The 20515-nt window shown below is 35.7% G+C and overlaps 2 protein-coding genes across 2 annotated transcripts in view; both read right to left on the reverse strand.

Annotated features, from left to right (window-relative positions):
- Positions 1-8044: 8044 nt before the first annotated feature.
- LOC129233238 (zinc finger BED domain-containing protein 5-like) lies at positions 8045-10045 on the reverse strand. The gene has a single exon (XM_054867292.1). The coding sequence runs from the start codon at positions 9641-9643 to the stop codon at positions 8045-8047; it is 1599 nt and encodes a 532-aa protein (XP_054723267.1). The 5' UTR covers positions 9644-10045.
- Positions 10046-18569: 8524 nt separating this feature from the next.
- LOC129233237 (sodium/hydrogen exchanger 6-like) overlaps positions 18570-20515 on the reverse strand; it is a 48042-nt gene continuing 46096 nt past the window's right edge. The window contains exon 18 of the mRNA XM_054867291.1: positions 18570-20506. Within this exon, the coding sequence (XP_054723266.1) occupies positions 20491-20506 (16 nt within the window). The 3' untranslated portion in view covers positions 18570-20490. The remainder of the gene's footprint in view (positions 20507-20515) is intronic.

Consider the following 20515-nt stretch of genomic DNA (forward strand, 5'->3'; position numbering starts at 1 on the left):
CAAAACTGTTTCGGTTTTGAAAGAATTTTTACATTACACGGAATCAGCTTAACGTAGTACAGGGTAGAGCTTTCATTCTATAAATCTTTCAAGTTAGGCTTACATTTTTGCCCGCTTTATAGGTTTTCTCCCAATTCGTAATTTAATCATGAGTCAAACTGAACAATGCTTCATACACTCAATGGTGAGATAAATTTACTTTACCTTTCGTTAGTTTGGCATTCTCAGCTTCAATGCCATTACATCTGCCTCCAGCTTGGTTATTCACTATTTTAGACTGATGAGTTCTAATAAGAGCGGAACTGCAGTCCCTGGATGTGATAACCGCAGGCTCCGATCTGCATACCCCTGGAGTGGGGGGGGGGCACGTCCTTAAGAGGTTTTAAAAAAAAAAAACGAGCACTACAACTTATTAACGTTGCAAATTTACACTGTTGGCCTTTGAGGGGCGGGCATACAGATTTTGTTGTAGGAGGGCCCAAAATTTATAGTTACAGGCCTCGATAACCGTGCTGTATTTCATGTATTTCTGCCTTAGCCCTAGCTTAGGAGTGGTAACTTACTGCTAAATCACTCTATATTTGTTATTGTAGCCCTGATTAAGACCACTTAAGGAATTTCGCAAAACAGTTTTAACTCAGGAGTGCCCAGCCCCCCTTAAAAATCACGAAGACCCCCCAAAAACCAAGAACCTCCCTAAAAAGGTAAAAAATACCCCCTAAAAACTTTTTGGACGCAGTCGGCCACCCATGATCCCCCCCTCAGGTGGTCATCCCTATTTAACTAAAGTTAAATCTGTTTTAACCCCTAATTTTAGTTTACGGCAAAATTTAACCAAGAGCCAAAAAATTGAAATATGATAGCCTTCCTCTATTTCAAGAGCAAAAAAATCAGAATACTATACTACAGTCGACTCTCGATAACTCGAAGGCTTATAACTTAAACATTCGTTCATTTCGAAGTTTCCATTTGGTCCATTTTTCTTGATACCAAGTTGTTTCTATGTCTCAAATGTACCCCTACGACTGCACTATAGTCTTTTCTTGTAATGGCAGCAAGAAAAAACAATAAGAATAGACGAAATGTTTTGATGGAAAATTCAAGTTTTTTCTCGCCCGTTGAGGGCGGAAAATATTGTTTTACATTTTTACGTCAATAATTGTTCTTACTAATTTCAAATTTATTTAAAAAATTTCTCAACAAAAATATTTGAAAGCTGATCACTATTATTCAATTACCCAGGAAAATTATTTGATTAAGCTGGAGTCTTTAATCAGGCCGGATTACACAATAGGCCACCCTAAGCCCTGGGCAAAAGTGCAAGTCAAAAAGGGCACACGTCACGGGAAAAAAAAATTAATAGCTTGTTGAAAAAAAAAACTGGCATGCTATTATGAAGAAGCAAAATTCAACTTTATAGATATGCAACCAGATATTTAGACAGAAAAAAAGCTATTTGAGGAGAGCTGAGGGGGTGTATGCTTGAGTCGAGGTCCTTTTCCAGCAAAAGCAGATAATTTTCAATATCTTTGATTTGAACAATAATTTCTTCAAAGTATAGCTTTGCTCAGGGTTAGACTGGGTCCTCTCGAAGAGCTCACAGATTCAAAGGCACAAAGAAAAAGAAAAAAAAAATGTTGCACAGGTTCAAGAGAGAAAAAAGTTTGGGGACGTCTCATGACACCTCCATTGGGGCGCCTCTGCAAGACATATCACCTATTTTGCACAAAATATTTGCCATAGACTGCTTAAATTCTCTACACACACATTAATTGCGTGAAAGTTTCAAATTTATAGCAAATTATATACGCAGTTTTATATATTTTGTTCATAATTATATCGGTTATCGGAGTTTGCTGCCAACATATTATTTTTTGGAGCATTTTTATTCAAAATTTCATCACGAAGACCCCAACAAAGTGGATAAAAATACATGGGATGCCCCAAAATATGTTTTAAATAGAAAAAAAAAAAAAATAAATAAAATGAAGAAAGTAATTTAGAATATGGTAAGGAAGAGATACTAGCAGTTATAAATGGTCCTAAGGTAAAAAATGAATGATGAACAAAAGTGTATCAGGAAATTCAAGAGACATATTTAAATTTAAGTAAATAAAAAAAAAATACATAAGATACCCACCTCAGCCCAAAGTATCAATATTTCCTTTTTCAGGGGGAACAAAAATTTGAGATTGAAATTTGAAAATTCCTTTATGGGAAAACTAAAAGTTAAATATTTTTGGAAAAGAAAAAGTATGGCAGGATGCTTTACAAAATATTTTTAAAAATAAAAAATACAGTAGGCTCTCTGTTTAACGACTTTCAAGGGACCACAAAAAATCATCCTTAAGTAGAAAGCGTCCTTAAATAGAATGCTTTTAACATTATAGTGGACTATCTGGGACCGTGAAAAGCCGTCGTTAAACAGAGAGCCAACTGTATATATTACGGACAAAGCAAAATACGAGGAAGGAGGCCTTTTCTGAGCCTAACCCCATATAGGTGGGGGGCTGATTTCGATATAGTTCGGATGTGAGGTGGGGCGTCATTTCAAAGTTTGGCCTAGGGTGTATATGGAACTTAATCCAACTCTGTCTTTAAAACTGCATATATGGGGAAAATTTTGGTTTCAGGAGATTTTATTCATACAATTGGTGTAGTCATTTATCTGTTACCCCATTAAGTGACAGTATCTTAAAAAATTTATTCTGTTGTTCTCTGTAAAGTTATTTTATTTAATACATATTAATATTTAATTTATCCAAACTATGCATGTTATAATAGTTTATGTATCGGGCACTATTCTTGAGAAACAAAATAAAAATTATACTTGAGAATGATAGGAAAGGAAATTACGGTAACTTGAACTGCTGATTACTGGAAGGTTTTAACCACGTTCTTGGGACTTTGAGTTACTCAGAGTTCACTGTATATATTGGAATTCTATTTCACTAGCTTTCTTGTCTGTTGTTGCAACCATAATGTAGAATTTCAGGCAGTTCTAGTGTGCACTAAGCCCATCATTTAAAATTTTTTCACGGGGAGCGAGGCAATGGACATATACACATTGCAAATGTTAGGAAAAAACAGTACAGTAACGCTCAATGCAATAGCTTTGGGACAAATATATTTTGATAACAATAATCGAAAAGAATCCAGAAAAAAAACAACATTTTTTTATTAAGCATGCAATATGCTGTAAATTAAAATTGCAATCAGTCAACTAAACTGTTTTAAATTACTAAATTAGCAGAAAAGAAAAGCAGTTTTTCCCATCAATTAAACCATTCCACCGGTGCTTTTTGGCCTATTTTTAAAACAAGATCTTCTGTGTTTTTTTTCCCGCAAGGACAGTGTACTGAGAAATACTAAAAAGAGGGCACAGGGTCTTCTTAAAATGCCAGGGGAGGGGGGGGGAGGGGACATAATAAGAAAATCAAAATTTATTGGGGGAAAAATGTCAAACTAAAATTCATCTTGCTGTAGAATATTCAAAATTGCAGCATTTCTAGTAATGAGATGGATAATCCAGGAGCAGGCAAGTATATCTGCCACTTTTATTGTACCGTTTAAAAAAATACTAAACCTAGTTATATACAATGCAAGTGTTTGTTTTAATGGAATTTCATCTGAAATAAATTTACTGAAGCAGCTTTGCATAAGGAATTAAATTTGTGATTTAGTTTCAATTAGCAACAAAAAAAATCATGTTTCAGCCATAACAGCGTTCCATTACCTTGCATTCAAACTCACTGTCGCTAAAACAATGTTTAAATTTTAAACACAAATTCATTATTTTAGAGTTTGACTTTGAATTTTAGAGCTTGTTGACACAAAACAGTCAAATGTCATAATGTAGATCCCGAAAATTAATTATGAAATTTTCCACGTTCGCTCGAAGCAAATGTTTGTTTACACTTGAAATTTGAATTAGAAAACAGCGCGAACGCCCTCTGGCTTCTGGAAGAAGCGAAAAATATCGTTGTCATTCCTTAAAAAAAAATGAAAAAATATGAAACCTATTTTCGAACGTAGAATAAGTTATTTTTCGAAATTTCTTGTTTAGAGAGGAGTGACTATCCAATATAAATGGGTACAAGTAAAAAAAAAAAGAAATTACAATGACGTACGACGATATCGTGAAAATAACCAATCCTATATCGCTGCGTCATCGGGTCACGATATAAAATGATGTCTAATCCGACAGAGCGTGTGCCATTGACAAAATCGTCACGCGTCATTGTAACGATAACGCAAGCGTCATTGTGCAGTTATCGTTTGCGATATCTGACTATATCGTTTACGCGTCATTGTAACGATAACGTAAGCGTCATCGCGTCGCGATTAGAGAAGTGCGTGAAATTTCAAATATTTGAATTTTTTTTATTAAAACTGAATTATTTTTGATTTATTCCATTTTATTCATAAAATAACTGTACAGTTTTGAAATTTGACTATTATAAGCAATTTTGTAAAATGCCGTTTCGTGTGATATCGTGCCGATGACGAGCTATACAGTAGAAACGATATACGATATCGGGTAGATGAAACGATATACGGCAATGACGTACAGATGACGCTAAGATATCGGGTGCTACTAGGGTACCTAGTCGAAAACTATGGGCTCGGCTCAAATTGCAAAAGTATTGTGTATAGAGTAAAATTAGCATAATGTGAGGGAGTATCGGCGACAAAACTAACATGGTGCACGCCTTGTCTCTCGGCGGCCCTGGTTATACAAAACCATGCTTCATGATTCTTCAGTTTAAAAAAAATACATAAATAGGGCAGCTTCATTGGGATATCCCATATGATAGGGGTAGCCGAAACATTCCTTTTTTCTTTCTTTTTGATGAAAAGTGTAGTCCTAAAAATCATTACTAAGTGGAGAAAAATGTATGGGTCGCCGAAATAAGTTTGAGAGAGAGACAGAGAGAAAAAAAAACAGTCCAATGCAAAGAGATATTCAAAGTATTGTAATGAATACTCACATTAAAAGTTCTAAATGTTTGAATGTAAAAATTATAAGTAAATCAAAGCTTGATCAAGAGATGCAGATGGCATATTTAAAATAAAATGAAGTGGAATAGAGACCTAAGATATCTCAAAAAATTACCACATCCGTTCAAAATGTTAAAAGTCCTTTTTCTAAGGCCGCAAGCGCTTGTATTGGAAGAAAACAAAAATATTAAGCGAAAAATTGAAAACTTTATTATGGAAAATCCAACCAAATGATCGTGTTTGGCAAAGGAAAATTGGAAGAAAATATTAACACAATATGTTTACCAATAATTCAAATTTACAATGAAGATAGCAGAGATGTAGCCAAACTGAAAAGAAGAGTGGGGAACTCCAAACCCTTCTTTTTACGTCCCCTAAGCTGGCCTGTTAGTGACTTTTTATAACTTAGGTTTTGAAAAACTTCCGGAAAAACGTTCTCAAACCCCCATCCCTTACATTAACGTCATTAAAGGTGGCATCCACCTGAGAACTTAGTACTGCAATTTCGAAATACCGTGAGAGTGCTCCCAACGTAACCTCCGAGAAACGCCCTCGAAATTAATCGTTCATCACCATTCAAGGCCGAATAAATTTCGTCTTTTCTACTTTAATTAAAAAAAAAAAAAAAAAAACTCGCTGAGGTTTCTCGAAACTGTCGTTCTCCAAATATTACCGAAGATCTTCAAAAATTTCATTGTAGAAGGCTTCAATTCATAAAATGTTTCAAGGGAGATCTCCAAAATTTTCTACCCCTCTAACGTTATTTAAAATCGTCTACGATTGCGTTAACTGAATTTCAATTTAAAAAATTTGCCAGGGGAGGACTCCCAATCTCTTCACCCATTAACATTACCAAAAATCTTCTAAAACTGCGGTTTCATCAGATCGAAATTTTTTTCGAGAGAATGCCCCCCCCTCCCTCCCCCCCCCCCTCTCTCGCCAACATCATAGATTATTGTAATCATAAAAATGTCTTAAATCTCGCTTTTAGTGCTTCAATTACAAAACATTTCTGGTCGCGAGCACCTTCAAAACTCTCACCCCTCCCCCTTTTCATCGAAGGTTCGATTAAATTACGTTTTCGTAGCTTTAATTTCAAGAAAGTGGCGGTGCACTAAATTTTCAACAAAAAAAAAAAAGTTTACAATCGCGTTTTTAAGGCTTCAAAATTTCAAAAAAATTCGGGGGTGGGGGCGCATCTCTTTTCTTTACTATCACCATACATCGTCTAAAACTGCATTTTTCGAACTACAATTTTCAAATTTTTTCCCGGAGGAGAGCCCTCCTTATACATGTCACACTAAGAAATAATTCACAATTGGGAAAATGCATTTTGAAAAATTATAGAACGATGACCCCGAGTCTCTTCCTCTCTTAACATCACTACAGATCGTCTAAAACTGTTTTTCAAATAACAATCTTGAAAATTTTAGGGGAAGATGCCCCAGATCCCCTTTTCTGAACATAATTAAATATAACGTATGATTGTGTTAGAAACTTAAATTTGGAAAAAATATCGGGAGATGCTACCCTGGACCTCATCTCCCCTTCCTCCCAAACTTAAAATATAGTCTAAAACTGTGTTTTTATATCTTCAATTTCGAAATAATGCAGGAAGGTAGCCCTCCGACACTTCCTAATTCTGACTGAATATTATCCTTACGATTAAACTTGTATTACTAGTACTAAGGTCTAGTAATATGACTATCCCTGCTAAACCAGAAACCAAATCTTCTCTCTGTCTCTGCACATTAAAACATGCGTTTGAAACAATTAAGGGCCCGCCAAAGCGTACCCCCCCCCCAGAAGTTTTTTGATCTAGCGACGGCCCTGGTATTCTTTGCAAAATTTAATGACCGTGTCTCTTTTTCAATGAAGGGAACACATCACAGACGTCATGGAGTTGGTGTCCGTTTCAAAGCTGGATCAGACGATTTGACTTCTTTTCAATTTTTTATGCATTTTCTGGAAGTAGCACAAATATGTATGAATACGTGTGACAGTGATGAGAGTCATCTAAAACTGCTAATTTAGTACTGCAATTTTGAAAAATTTATTGGAGAGAGCCCTGATTCCCCCCTCTTTCCTTCACACGATCAAAGACAAGCCTAAAATTGCGTTTTTGGAGTATCAATTTCAAAAAAAACTGCCGGGTTTGGTTAAGGGAACCGAAATTCACCTTCCACCAACATTATAAAGATCTATCAAAACTGCGTTTTTAAAGCTAAAAGTTCAAAAATTTAAGTGGAGCGCCCCCCCCCCCCCCCCCCCCCTCTCGTCAACATTATTAAAAAGTCGTCTTAAATTTGGTTTTAGGGCTTCAATATCGAGAAAATTCCGGGAGAGCTTCCGAAAACTCTTTAACGTCACAAAGGTCGGCTACAATTGCGATTTTAGAGCTTCAGTTTCAGAAAACTGCTTCCCCCCCCCCCCCCCATCCAAAGATATCGTTTTTAAGACTTTAGTTTTGAAAATTTTCCTGGTGCGAGGACTAGGATCTCTTCTTTCTCTAACATTACCACAGATAGTCTAAGACAGTGTTTTTCAACCTGTGGGTCGCGACCCCCCAGGGGGTCGCGAAGCCTTTGTAGGGGGGTCGCGAGAACTCAGTAAAAAATCAATAAATTTTAAAAAGGTAGATATATTAAGAAAAAAGTCGCGAGAACTCAGTAAAAAATCAATAAATTTTAAAAAGGTAGATATATTTAAAAAAAAGTTTACAAAATGATACTCGTTATGTTATTTATACACATTACACATTAACATACTACACATATCACACATTACCAAAAAATAAAATCTTCGAGTACTCGTTCATTTTAATGTGAAGGTTGCGCTTGATTTTGTTCAATCAATTTCTCCCATCGTGGATCCGTTTTTGCAACATTAAGTATTAAATCGTTTTCCAAATTTAAGCGATTCCTTAGTTTACTTTTTATTTGGGCCATTGATGAAAATGTCAACTCGCACAAGTACGAGGTAGCAAATGGAATCAAACACTTCAAAGCCTCGTTTGTTAATTCTGGGTATTCTGTTTTTCTTTTTAACCAAAAGGTATCCAAATTTTCAGACTTGAATTCCAATTGTAACATCCCATCGGCAGATTCTCTTTGAGCTTAGTTGCTAAATTCGCCTCATTTATAGCTGCATTTAAAAACGGATTTAAGATCCATCTTTGCCCAGTGCTATCCGATATCTCTTGCACTGAGAAGTAATGACATAATTCTTTCTTCAAATTATCTAACACCATTTTCATACCAGATATATATGAATTGATGTTTATCTCGCTTCCGACTTCTTCAATGAAAGACTGTGTCGACGAAAATGAATCAAAGTTGTTTTGATTTATAGATGATGACCAGAATTCAATTTTTTTGATAAAGGCATGGAGTTTGTCTTTTGCTGTAATGACATTTTCATCCCGCCCTTGAAGACTTTTATTCAAGTTATTTAAATGCTCAAATAAGTCCGAAAGAAAAGCCAGTTTCAAAAGGAATTCCGGGTCAGAAATGAATTCAGAGTAATGTGACTTGGCTTGCTGTAAATATACTAATAGTTCAGCGCGAAGTTCCATAACTCTGGTCAGTACTTTGCCTTTCGATAACCACCTAACCTCTGTATGGTAAAGCAAATTTCGGTGGAGAGCCCCCATATCATCACAAATGAGTCGAAACAATCGAGTCTGCAACGCTTTTCCTTTAATAGAATTTACAATACTAATAATAATATGTAGAACTTGACTGTATTCTTGTGGCAAGGTTTTGGCTGCAAGAGCTTGGCGATGGAGAAAGCAGTGCATCCAACAAGCGTTTGGCATCTGTTCTTTCAGTCTAGCAATAAATCCACTCTTCGCACCAGTCATGGCTTTTGCTCCGTCACTACAAATAGCAATGCATTTTTGTGCCCAATCGATATTCATATCTTGCGTAGCTTCAATGAATATGTCATGCAAGCATTGACCTGTAGTATTTGTGGGAAGTGTCTTGCAAAATAGTATTTCTTCAATTAATTTTTCATTGGATTCAAAACGCACAAAAGCTACAAACTGCGCACAACCCGCAATATCCGTTGATTCATCAAATTGCAAGGACACAAAAGAACTTTTCTTTATTTTTTCTATGACTTGATCACGAACATCAGTCGCCATATTGCTTATCCGGCGTTGAATAGTATTGTCAGAGAGAGGTATACTTTTGAGCTTTTCGATCTCTTGCTTGCCAAACATAATCTCTGCTATATCTAAAGCCGCTGGTAAAATCAAATTTTCGGCGATAGTGTGAGGTTTTCCTGCTTTAGCCACACGAAAAGCTACTCGATAACTAGCAAGCAACGCTTTCTCATTTAGGTTGGACATTTGTCCTATAGCAGTTTTTTGATGTTCAAGAGCTTTTAATTTTCGCTCAAAAAATTCCACGGGTTTATTTTTTTCATTAGGATGTTTTGTGTTTAGGTGGCGTACCAACTTCGATGGCTTCATGCTTTCTCTTGACAAAATTTCAAAGCAAATTACGCACTGCGGTTTATTGTCAATCACAGTAAACCCAAATTTCAAATAATTCTCGTCATAAAGACGTTTTTTCTTTATTCCACTACTCCCGCTAGACGTTGATAGTTCTGATGATCTTTTCAGAAATTTATCCATTTTCAATGAAAACAAACAACACAAATAAATACGTAAAACAAGTGTTTGATATCTTACACACAGTCCGTATAACACCGTAGTTTCACTTCCGAATCGTTTTCACGTATCGCGGTCTTGCTTCCGATTTCACTTGCTTTGCGCTCATGCACTCAACTGCAACTGCCGTAGCCGACCGCCCCTTTTATAGGCCTGCGCATTCTAGCGAGAATCATCTCGAAGCGTAACGAAACGTCTCGAAACCTGTGGACCTTTCGCGCGGGGGACTACCAGTGCCATCTGTCGGTAGCACTCGGAACCTGTACTGTTTTACGTACTTAATTATATATTTATATTCGAATCCTAATAACGCAAACGCCTAAAACTTTTGTATGGATTAAATATTTTTAACATACATAAAATAAAAAAGGTCGGGGGGGGGGGGGGTCGCGAAATATTTTTTGATACTAGGGGGGTCGTGTCATGAAAAAGGTTGAAAAACACTGGTCTAAGACTACGTTTTTAGAACTACAATTTTGAAAACAAAGGAGAGCCCTCCTTAACACAACGTTAGAGTATCTACAATTGCACTTTTAAAGTTTCAATATTGAAAAATTACCGGGAAGGGCCATCAAACCTTTTATCCCCCTAACATCAGAGATCGTCTAAAACTGGTTTTAAAACTACAGTTTCGAAAATTATCCAGGGGAGAAACCCCCTATCTAAGTGACAATCAATTTCCTTTTCAAGATTCATATTGCATACATCTAGTAATGACTCCATTCTAAGCCAGAAAGTTGAATCCACTACCCCCTGTAATTATTCATACGTTCGGGGAAAAAAAGGTGTAGCAAAATTCAAGGGTTCTCAAAACTTGTTTACTCAAGGTCGACGCTGTAAAATTTGAGAAGACAAGGCGGATCAACAATCTAACGATATTTCAATTCAAATGGTATTTGTTAGCGCTCCCAACCCCCCCTTTCCCGTAAATTTGACTGGAAATTTCACTCTAAAAAGTATTATGTTTAACCCGATTTGAAAGCGAGAAAATTTTAGGGGGGGAATTTGCGCCATAGAACTTGGGGGGGGGGGGGGGATGGGCACCCCTGCACTGTAGCTACGCCACTGTTCTAAATGCTTAGTTTTGTCAGATTGATTCAACCGTTCTTTCAATATTGAATTTCTAGTTTAATTTTATTCAGCTACAAACGGGTAAAATATATTTCAGAAACATAAGCAGTAACTTATTTCAACCTAAATTAAAAGTAAAGCAATTTTTTTGTTTAATTATTGCTCTAATGGAACGGGTCAACTCAACCTTTCATTCCTTCAGTGGGTCTATAAAATGAGCACCAAGCGTGTAAACGTTGGGGTTCCACGTTCCGCTGACGACCTGACCGGAACATTTGCCCTTGAATTCCAGAGCTCTTGGTCTCGTTAACTGAAATGAGAACAACAGGGGCTTGTTGTTGCGCCGCTAAGTTTAGTTTGTTAATTCCCATCATTTAAGATTGATTAGAAAAAAAATGCCTAATATTATATGCTGTAAGTAATCTTTATGATTAGTGTACTGGTGGATATCGGCCATAAAATCTTTATCTTTATTACCTCACTCTAATCACCAATCATAATATGACGGGTGCAAATTGCTTGATCATTTCCGTTCCATTCCAAATGTAATGACTAGGGTCCTATCTCAATTTGTGACTGCGAAGAACATAATTTGAAGTCAAGAAGTCAAAATTCAAATGATTATTTTTTATGAATTTATTTTTTTCGGCTAAACAATACAAATTATGGTGTTTTATTCAATATCAAGCCAAATCTCACGTAAGTTACTGAATGGGAAATTTATCGTCAATTTTCGGTAAACTTTCGCAAAAATTTGTTAAAATTAAAAGTAAAAACCCCCAAGTAATTAAAACAGGTCATTGGCTTTCATTGAACATTTCACCATTGCCTAAAATAACACACCATTTTAAACAACGATGAGAGCTCTGTTATTTATTGCAAATCTCACCAAGTGACCATTCCCACTTTATCGTGTAATGCAATAGCATTAACTCTAGTAATGCTTTATTATGTGATGTTTTCCCAACACACGCTCATTTATATTGTTAAATCCACGCCCAAGTAATAATAAATCTCATATTACTTTGTATTACGAGGGCGTTGATTAAATATCAAAGAGTCAATGAGATTGTGAATATTTTTCTGTTCAGAGGGCGCTGTTCTTTACGGCGTAAAATAATTCTGCCCAAGTGGAGTCAACGCTCTCCTGAAACTGATCAGAAACAGAAAACGAGCCATTTTACGCTTCTGCCTTACGTTTGTTTTACGGCAATGTGGAGCCCGCTCCTCGAAAACGGCTAATAAACGTAAATTTTGCACCTAATTTGTAAAATTCTGTAAGTATGTATGTATGTTCAAGAACTCGAAATCCATGACCAATTTTCAGTTTTCATGATTTTTGCTGAAAATCATGACTTTCCATGACTATTTTCGAAATCCATGATTTTCCAGATGTGCCGACACCCTGTAATTTAAAAAAACAAAATGCTCTGAGATGCAAACCCATGGGGTTCGAAGTAATTTTGCACAAAAGTTCTAGGCTGTAGGTGTTATAGGGTCTCCTGGACGGTCTGCTAGACAGAATTTCAATTTTTTTGACGTTACTTTTATTGAATATATAGGTATACCAATTTCAAAAGTCAATTGAGACCAATAAAACTTAAGTTATAAGAACTAAAAGTGAAGCCGGAGTTTTATCGCATTACATTTTTACTCTCGTAGAGTTGTATATGTGACGGCTTTGATGATGCTGCCTGATAAGCAAAATGATTTTCGCTTATTTTCTGATGTTGAGTCGAACTTATGTACAAAAAATGAAAAATTTTACTAAGCATTTACATTTATGGAGACAGAACATCAAGTGTCATAAATGAAACTGATTTGTATTCTTCAAAAAAATGACCCCCCCATTCTCAAATCAATCACTTTCCACAATCTTAACATTAGTTTTTTTTTCTTATAGAATAAATAATTTTGAAATAGTTTTACAAAGATTACAAATTCATTAGAATTTCACATGTTGCCGATGGGAAAAAAGATTCAGAAAAGAAAATGAAACAAACACTTTAGGAAAACAATTCTTTATATCATGATTTCCAAGAAAACGTGTTACATGTTGCAGTGAGAGGCAGTCACCTCCTATTTCCTTACACAAAGGGTGACTAGAATATAAATCATTTGGTCCATCTATAACTCGCTGAAACAGATTGCTCGTTCCTGTCGATTTGTCCGTGGGAGGGGCACATTTTCGTCAGTACTGGATGCATACCTAAATCGAGAGAATTTCACCAACACCAGAAATATGTGTTTGCAAAATGTAGTTCAAGATGAAGCTTTCAATTTGTACCACAAGACCTCAGAAGTGAAGACAACGAAGTCAACTGGAGGGGGGGGGGGGACAGTGCAAAATAATTTTGTCTGATGTTGACGAAGGCAACAAAAACTTTTCTCGAGCAATTACGATGAGATAAGTTACTTTGGTTCTATTTAAAAAAGTCTCAAGGGATGAAAAGTTTTAAAAAAATTCAACAAACGAAACAAAGTGTTTTACTTCTTGAGAAAGCCTCCCGTCAGTTTGCTGAAATATATGTAAGAAGGTAAAGTAAACTCCGATGCACAATTTTAGAAAACACGATTCAAAACTACAATTTAAGAATTCAAAAAAATTATAATTCTTACTTCGATTGATTTCTTCCACTTTTCTTGAAAACTGATTCACTTTGTACGAGTATAAAAAGGGGCACAGAGTTTTTAAACGCTTAAAAAATTAAAATTACGAATGAGGTTGCTAAAAAGATCTTTTTCAGTATTTTCCAATTTCTCACAAGGTACTGGAGAAAAGGCTCCTTCCAATTAAGAGCAAGGTTAATTAAGGATAACAAGGTCCTTTTTGTTTGAGAAAATTTTGGCGTCGTTACCATTCTAAAAGTTCTATCTAAATATAAAAAACGCACCACGTAAATAAATTCAAAATCATTAAAACTTCAAAAATCATTAAAAATACCATTTTTTTTTGGAAATTTTAAATGTTGGCGAGACTGTAGACAAGGTGTATTCTGAATCACTAGAGTTTCCTGTGTGTGGGGGGGGGGGGGAGATCATGCTTCATTAAGAATTTTTGTGCAATTTTATTGTACATACTGTGAACACAAATGCACCTTCTTTGTTTTGCGTATAAATAGACTTTTTATGAAACTCGTGGTCTCTCATCAGACGACAGGCCGGCTCTTTCATCTGATAGCACACTTGTGTGTTGCTCATGTAAACAAATATTCAGTGACAATCTACTGCGACCGAACCGGTTTAATATTTTCTGCTGACAAAAAAATCTCAGCTTTGGAGTTCAAAGAATATTACCATCATAATTACGAAAAACAGATTTGTCAAATCATGGCTACACAAGATAACGCTTACGTGTGGCCACGGTCAAACATAGAAAAAAGTAATGATTCATCGCCAGAACAAATCAAAGCACAATTTCAATATAACACAAAAAATAATTACATCAATAATAATTAATCACCACTGAAAGAAAGATAATGCAAGGTTGCAATACTGAAGGCGTAAAACAACTGCATCACCATAGCATTAGGAAGAATCCGAAAGAATCAGTGTCCTACACAAGATATACGAATATTGCATACATATTGCATTATCTCTGTACTAGTAATAAATATTTATCCTCCAACGTCATAATATTTTTACGTTATTTTCTAAAGTAAGGAATAAAGTGTGCTGGAGGCCTTTGTTGACCTCACAGGTGTGTTTTCGTGGGGATGGGACTAACCCTTTTGTAATATTAGGGCAATTTTTTAATTTTCGGTTCCCTGATTTTGGAAATCTAAATTTGTGTTCTTTTCTCCAAGAAATTTTACATTTAACCTGCATACATTTCCCAAAGTGTGCTGATTTTGGGCTTCAACAAGGACATTTTATAAGGTTCAAATCACTGGGAATCTATCACAGCTATGCAATATGAACTCATAACTAGGTAAGGGAGAAGGGGTATCTTAGTTTATCTTTTTTTATATGTACTATTTATTTTTAGAAAACTGATTACGCTACTAAATACCTACCATGCAGTAATTAATACCGTTAAAAATCATTGCACTTCGAACACAATTTAAAAAAAAAAATGGCTTGGGCACATCCAAAAGTTGAGTGCAACTCCTTATTTGTGTGATGTAAAAGACGTTGTATAGACACTTTCTCTTATATGAATGAAAAATAACTCTATGCCAATTTCAAACAAGAATAGCAACAGCTTTGCAGTGATGCAGTTTGTTTGTCCTCCATCGCACATGCAAAGTGCATATAGTTGCCTCTGATAACTTGCACTCCGATGGACGAAGGAATCAAGTATTTCACTAGTTAAAATAGGCTGAAGCAAGCTTTTTTGTGCCGCCATTAACAGTTATTGGTCATGGGCCGAGATAGATTCCTCCTCTTTCTTCAGAAGCAGAAATAAACACTACCAAAATCAGATTTCTTGTTATCGGAGTCATACTATACAGTGAGTGGAATGCCGAACCGTATACACAAGGAAAATATAATACACATGAAAATACTTAACTATGTATTGAACATGAAAATTGTTCTTTTACATGCTTTTCAGTTACTTCTAGAAGATTTTTTTCGATAAATATTCACAGCACATTTTACACTAGCCCCGGAAAAAAAGGTATTTTATGTTGCATTTAATGACTTATTTCTGATATTCTTCTCTTTTCTTGTATGATTACACACTAAAGACAATATTCGACATTCCACTGCAACTGCTGTAACACAAGTGATAAAACAACAATGATGAGACATACATTAAATCAAGTCCATGAAGTGAAAAATGGTGATATAGAAGCTGGGAGATAGAATGCGAGTCCAACTGTACATACTAAATTACACAAACAGAATGAACAATAAATATCTTTATTGTTCGTTTTCATGGAGGAAAGATTCTGGAGGATACGATCTAGGGTCATTGTGCCATAGTTTAACATCTGTGTATAATGGTACAGGAATACGAAAAAAAAAGGATCTAAGTGCTCTACATTTTCTAAAATCAGCCTTGATACACAGCAGTTGTATTCCTTATAAAAAGACTCGGTGCATAGGCTTCGCATTCTTTCCCAGTAAGCAATAGAGAACTAAGCTACACAACTCTCCCCAGGCATCCAAATACATACATTTAATATCACAGCAATTAAAGACGAACAAAGCTTCTGAGCAAGAAACTGCTCTGCCTCTGTAGTAAGATCGAGTCCAATGCCGACCTCTTATTTGGTGCAGTGTTAGAAACTTTAATAATACAGTGAACGCCGGTTAATAGAATCAAGCGCTTTAATGAAATCAAATTGTCAAACACAGAACAAAATCCAGCTTTACTGAATTAGCCGTTTTATTGAATCAGCCCCATCATGGAATCAAAACTGTTTAGAACAAACGTGATTCATATAAACGGCGGCCACTGTACTCTGACTCAATCATTTGTCCCTGCATGAACAAAGGAATTGGGCTTTTCCCAATCTCTAGAACATCCACGGAGCACAGGTTTTTGGGAATGTGCAACATCAGTTGTATTTTCAGGGCCGGCTCTAGTAGTTTTGCCGCCCTAGGCAATACTGACAAGTGCCGCCTTGTCCCTCCCTCCCCATTGAATAATTATGATGATAATAATATAAAATAATATATTAATAAAATAAAAAATAATAGTAAAGTGCTTGAAATTAAAGTGAGTTTCTAGTTAAATTCCAAAATGGGTTTTGCATATTCAAGCACTGATGCACACTTTAAACTAGCTTTTTTAGCATTAAAGTAGTGCATTTTATGGCAATGAAATATATATCAGTATTTTCAAAAGACCTATAAATCACGCAATTTGCCGCCTCTAAAGTTAAATTGAATTTCTAGTTAAATTTGTAACTATGTCTTGCATATATAAGCACTGGAACACACTCTAAATTATTATTATTTTTTAACATTGAAGCTAAGAATCTTATACTGCTGAAACAGATATTTATACTTTAAAAAAAAAAGCAAAAAAGTTTCAACTCTGAAATTTGCCGCCCTAGGCAGCCGCCCAGGTTGCCTACCCCAAGAGCCGGGCCTGGGTATTTTATATAGAAACATACTACAATGAAACCTCTGTAAGTCGATCCATGGCCCCACTAAATTTCGCTTATGTTTATAGGCCGTGACAATCGCTGAAACAGGGCAACAAACAGAGCGCTACAGGGAATCCCTGTTTCCATTATTGTCATTGATTGGTGGATGCACAGGGTAGGTTCAGTGTCTCTTTCGGTCAAAATTGGCAACCTCCAAAATTGGCTAAATTGTGCAACTAAGTAGGGTAGGGCGGGGCTAGTTGAGCATAGGGGTAAGTTGGGCAATCGAAATATCTCCGAAACTATACACCGGACGCTAACACGCCAAATGAAGGAAAGGCGAGGGCGCGGGAGGGGAACACATTACGCGACCGCTAGTGGCGAATTTACGATCGAGTAAGGCACGCGTGCGCTTTGTTTATTTTGCGAAAGAAAAGTAAAAAAATCTTGTCTGTCTATATTTCTTCTGTACAGGTTAAATGTTATTCATTTTCAATCAAGTAAGTGTTAAAGTTTCATTAATTTTATGTATTTTCTATATCTATTATGGATTTTGTTTAAACTAATACAGTTTTTTCATAACCTCATTTTAAATTCAAATACTCGGGTCGGGGTATGTTGAGCAACTGTTGCTCAACTTACACCGTGATTTGAAATGATAGTGACTTTTATTTTTCTCTCGAGAAAAGCTGCAATTCTTACAGATACACCCGAGAAGAACACGTTGCAAGAAGAACAGAGTAAATCTAGTAAAAAAGTTAAGAAGCAAAAGAAGAAAATTGAAAACAAAAAAAAGAAGAGTGTTAGTAAAAAAATACTTCAGTCTAGTGATGAAAGTGACAAAGATGAATGTATCTGCCTGGTTTGTAGCGAATTCTGGTCTGACAGCAAACCAGGAGAGAAGTGGATCCAATGCAAAGATTGTAAAGAGTGAGCACATAAAAAATGTGTCCAAGTTACTGGCCTTCATTTCATTTGCATCAATTGCAATTCCGATGACGATGATGATTAGTTTTAGTCATTATGGATATTTTTTCTTAATTTAATCTTTATTGAAATTGAAAAAATCTGATTTTAAGTGGAAAGGCTGAATTTATTCCAAAAAAATAATCTTTAAATATGTTGTGTTTTTGTTGATTCTATTTTTATGTTTAATATCTAGAAGAATATTATGTTTTGTTTTATTTTTTAACTTAGAATTAATAAAGTAACAGTTGATTATCAAATACAATTTTTATTTCATGTCTAGAAACCTTAGTTAGACTAGAATCTCTAACTGCTCAATTTGCCCCATACCCTTGCTCAACTTACCTCACCTATGGGGTAAGTTGAGCCTACTTGACTTTCTTCGTTTATACAGCTGTAACTTTTGAACTTGATCAGTCAGAAATAAATTACTATGGGCTTTTTTGTAGAAGAATAAATAAGGAATCCATCGGTATGCCACACAAGCTGTTGAGACTTATTGTGGAGGAGCTATAATCACTTGAAGAAAAAATTGCTCAACTAGCCCCGCCCTACCCTAACAGTAAGATAAATACCTTTGTGCAGAACAGTAAAGTAAGAAATAACAACATCAGAAAAGCACAAATTTGCAGATTACTGCAGACACGTGTTTTGGTGCTACAAGGAACGCCTTTTTTCAATGCAAAAAGTAATGAGCTTATGGATGAAAAGACATCCGACAAAAGCCGGCGTTTCCTATGACGCTGAAACACGTGTCTGCAGTAATCTGCGAATTTGTGCTTTTCTGACGTTATTTCTTACTTTAAATAACAGTACTTTTAAAAATGTCAAAACAAACAAGAAAATCCTGATATTTATTTTTATATCAACTATTAACTGTAATTTATTCAGTTACTTAGTTTTGGACAAGTGCACCAATGCTGATTACATCAAAACCTCTGCTTCGTGGATTTTTAAAATATAGCTTAGAAACTATCTACAGTGAGGTAACTTTCACTCCCTTAAAACTCAGTTTTAAGAGAATGACCTCACGTTCAATCTCAACGGCACATGCCACTCTGATGTCACATGCTCAAGCACGAGACATTGTTAATTTAAAAAATCAAGTGAGGTGTTAAGACGTCTGGAGAGAACTCACGCAAGAGAACGTTTGACATCATGACATCAGAACAGTTTGAGATGATGGGATGGAACGTAGCATTCTTTTAAACAATGAATCTTTCAGTGAGGAGTTTGTTCTGCAAAGGCATAAGTTCCAATACAATAAGGTTCATCACACACCTGTTTCGAGTGAGGACAAAACATTTAAAAAATCAAGTGAGGTGTTAAGAGTTCTTTTGAAGAAAAGAACCACCTCCTTTTTAAGTATAATTTGAATGTGATTGAAAATGGTATCCGATACTTTAAAAATCTATTTTTCTCTCTTCTGGCATTACACTGCTTCAGATCAATTTAAATATTTTCACATTTCGTAACGCATTTTTTTAACAAGCACAGTGATAAATACTTAAGTAACACACAACAATAAAACAAAATGAAGGACGAAAGACGAATCAGTTCAGGGGACAGTGCACTGAACTTCTGTTCTGTTTTCAAAATCTTTCCATTGGCTAAACAACAATAAGCGATTGTAAAGTTCTTGAGCCAAATAGGGTACGATGATCCTCTTTCTTTGCTGGGGTATAGAGTATATTTTATAGCACAATGCCAAATATGAACAATTGAATCTGGAGGGTTGAACAACAACAGTAGGAACATTTGTTAACTTTTTCAGTCTGTATATCACAGACTGCAGGGATGACTGCGAGGGGGTTGATGGCCCAGACTGCATCATTGAAATTTTTAGGGGAGGGGGGGGGGGGATTTAGAGAGTTTTTAATCTCATTTGGGGGGTTTCCTTCTTGGGCGTGGGAAATGGGCTCCCTTGCAGAATGGTAAAGTTATAGAGCAAATTATTTTGCTTTTGGACGCACACAGAACCAACACCAAATGGATTGTGTTGCTATCCTCTATATTAAACAAATTCAAAATCTTCTTAAAGAAAATTGTGGAACAATCTGGAAATTTAGGAAAACAAGAGTGTGAAAGACATTTGTTTTCAAGAAGTGAGGGCGGATGCAAAAGTTTTTAAAAGGAGGTGACGATTGATTTTTGTTACTTACTCTTTACAACGTATCTTGGTTTACACATGGTGATTACAAACGTTTAAGTCTTGAATTTCCAAACATTTCCAGAATAGAGCTCCAACTTCCTCTCTTAGTATTATCAAAGATTGTATAAAATTGCTTTTTTTGAAATTGAATTAAGAAAAATTGCTGGTAAAGAGTTCCTGAACAGAGAGATGATTTCCCATCCCTCCTTCCTCGTATCTGCACTTGTAAAAAAAAAAAAAAAAACTTTCAAAAAAATTATGACAATAAATACAGCTAAGAGTTGTACAAACTCTAGACGCCAGTAAAGAAAGATCATTGCTTAAGCATCATTAAGCAGGAAAATTTAACTCCATGTGAAATGCACGTGCGAAACTCAAATCATGAAAGAGTCATTTCAAACGTCATTTTCGAATCAACCCTGCGTGGAACAGTCACTGAAGAATATCTTGATGGTCATTCGTAGACAGTTATTAGTGACAAATGAAGTCAAGAAACTGTATGTTCCTGTTCCGTCATACGAAATCTCCAGAGGGTCCGGGAATTCGAACCCTTGCATCGGCGAGACGACCCAGTTCACTTTCTATGGTAGATGCGCCCTGTAGGAA

This window comes from Uloborus diversus, unplaced genomic scaffold (genome assembly GCF_026930045.1).
Source record: "Uloborus diversus isolate 005 unplaced genomic scaffold, Udiv.v.3.1 scaffold_277, whole genome shotgun sequence".
Lineage (NCBI taxonomy): Eukaryota > Metazoa > Arthropoda > Arachnida > Araneae > Uloboridae > Uloborus > Uloborus diversus.

Bases quoted from the DNA above. Each gene is read 5' to 3' on its own strand.
- LOC129233238 (XM_054867292.1), bottom strand. From the start codon at position 9,643: ATGGATAAATTTCTGAAAAGATCATCAGAACTATCAACGTCTAGCGGG.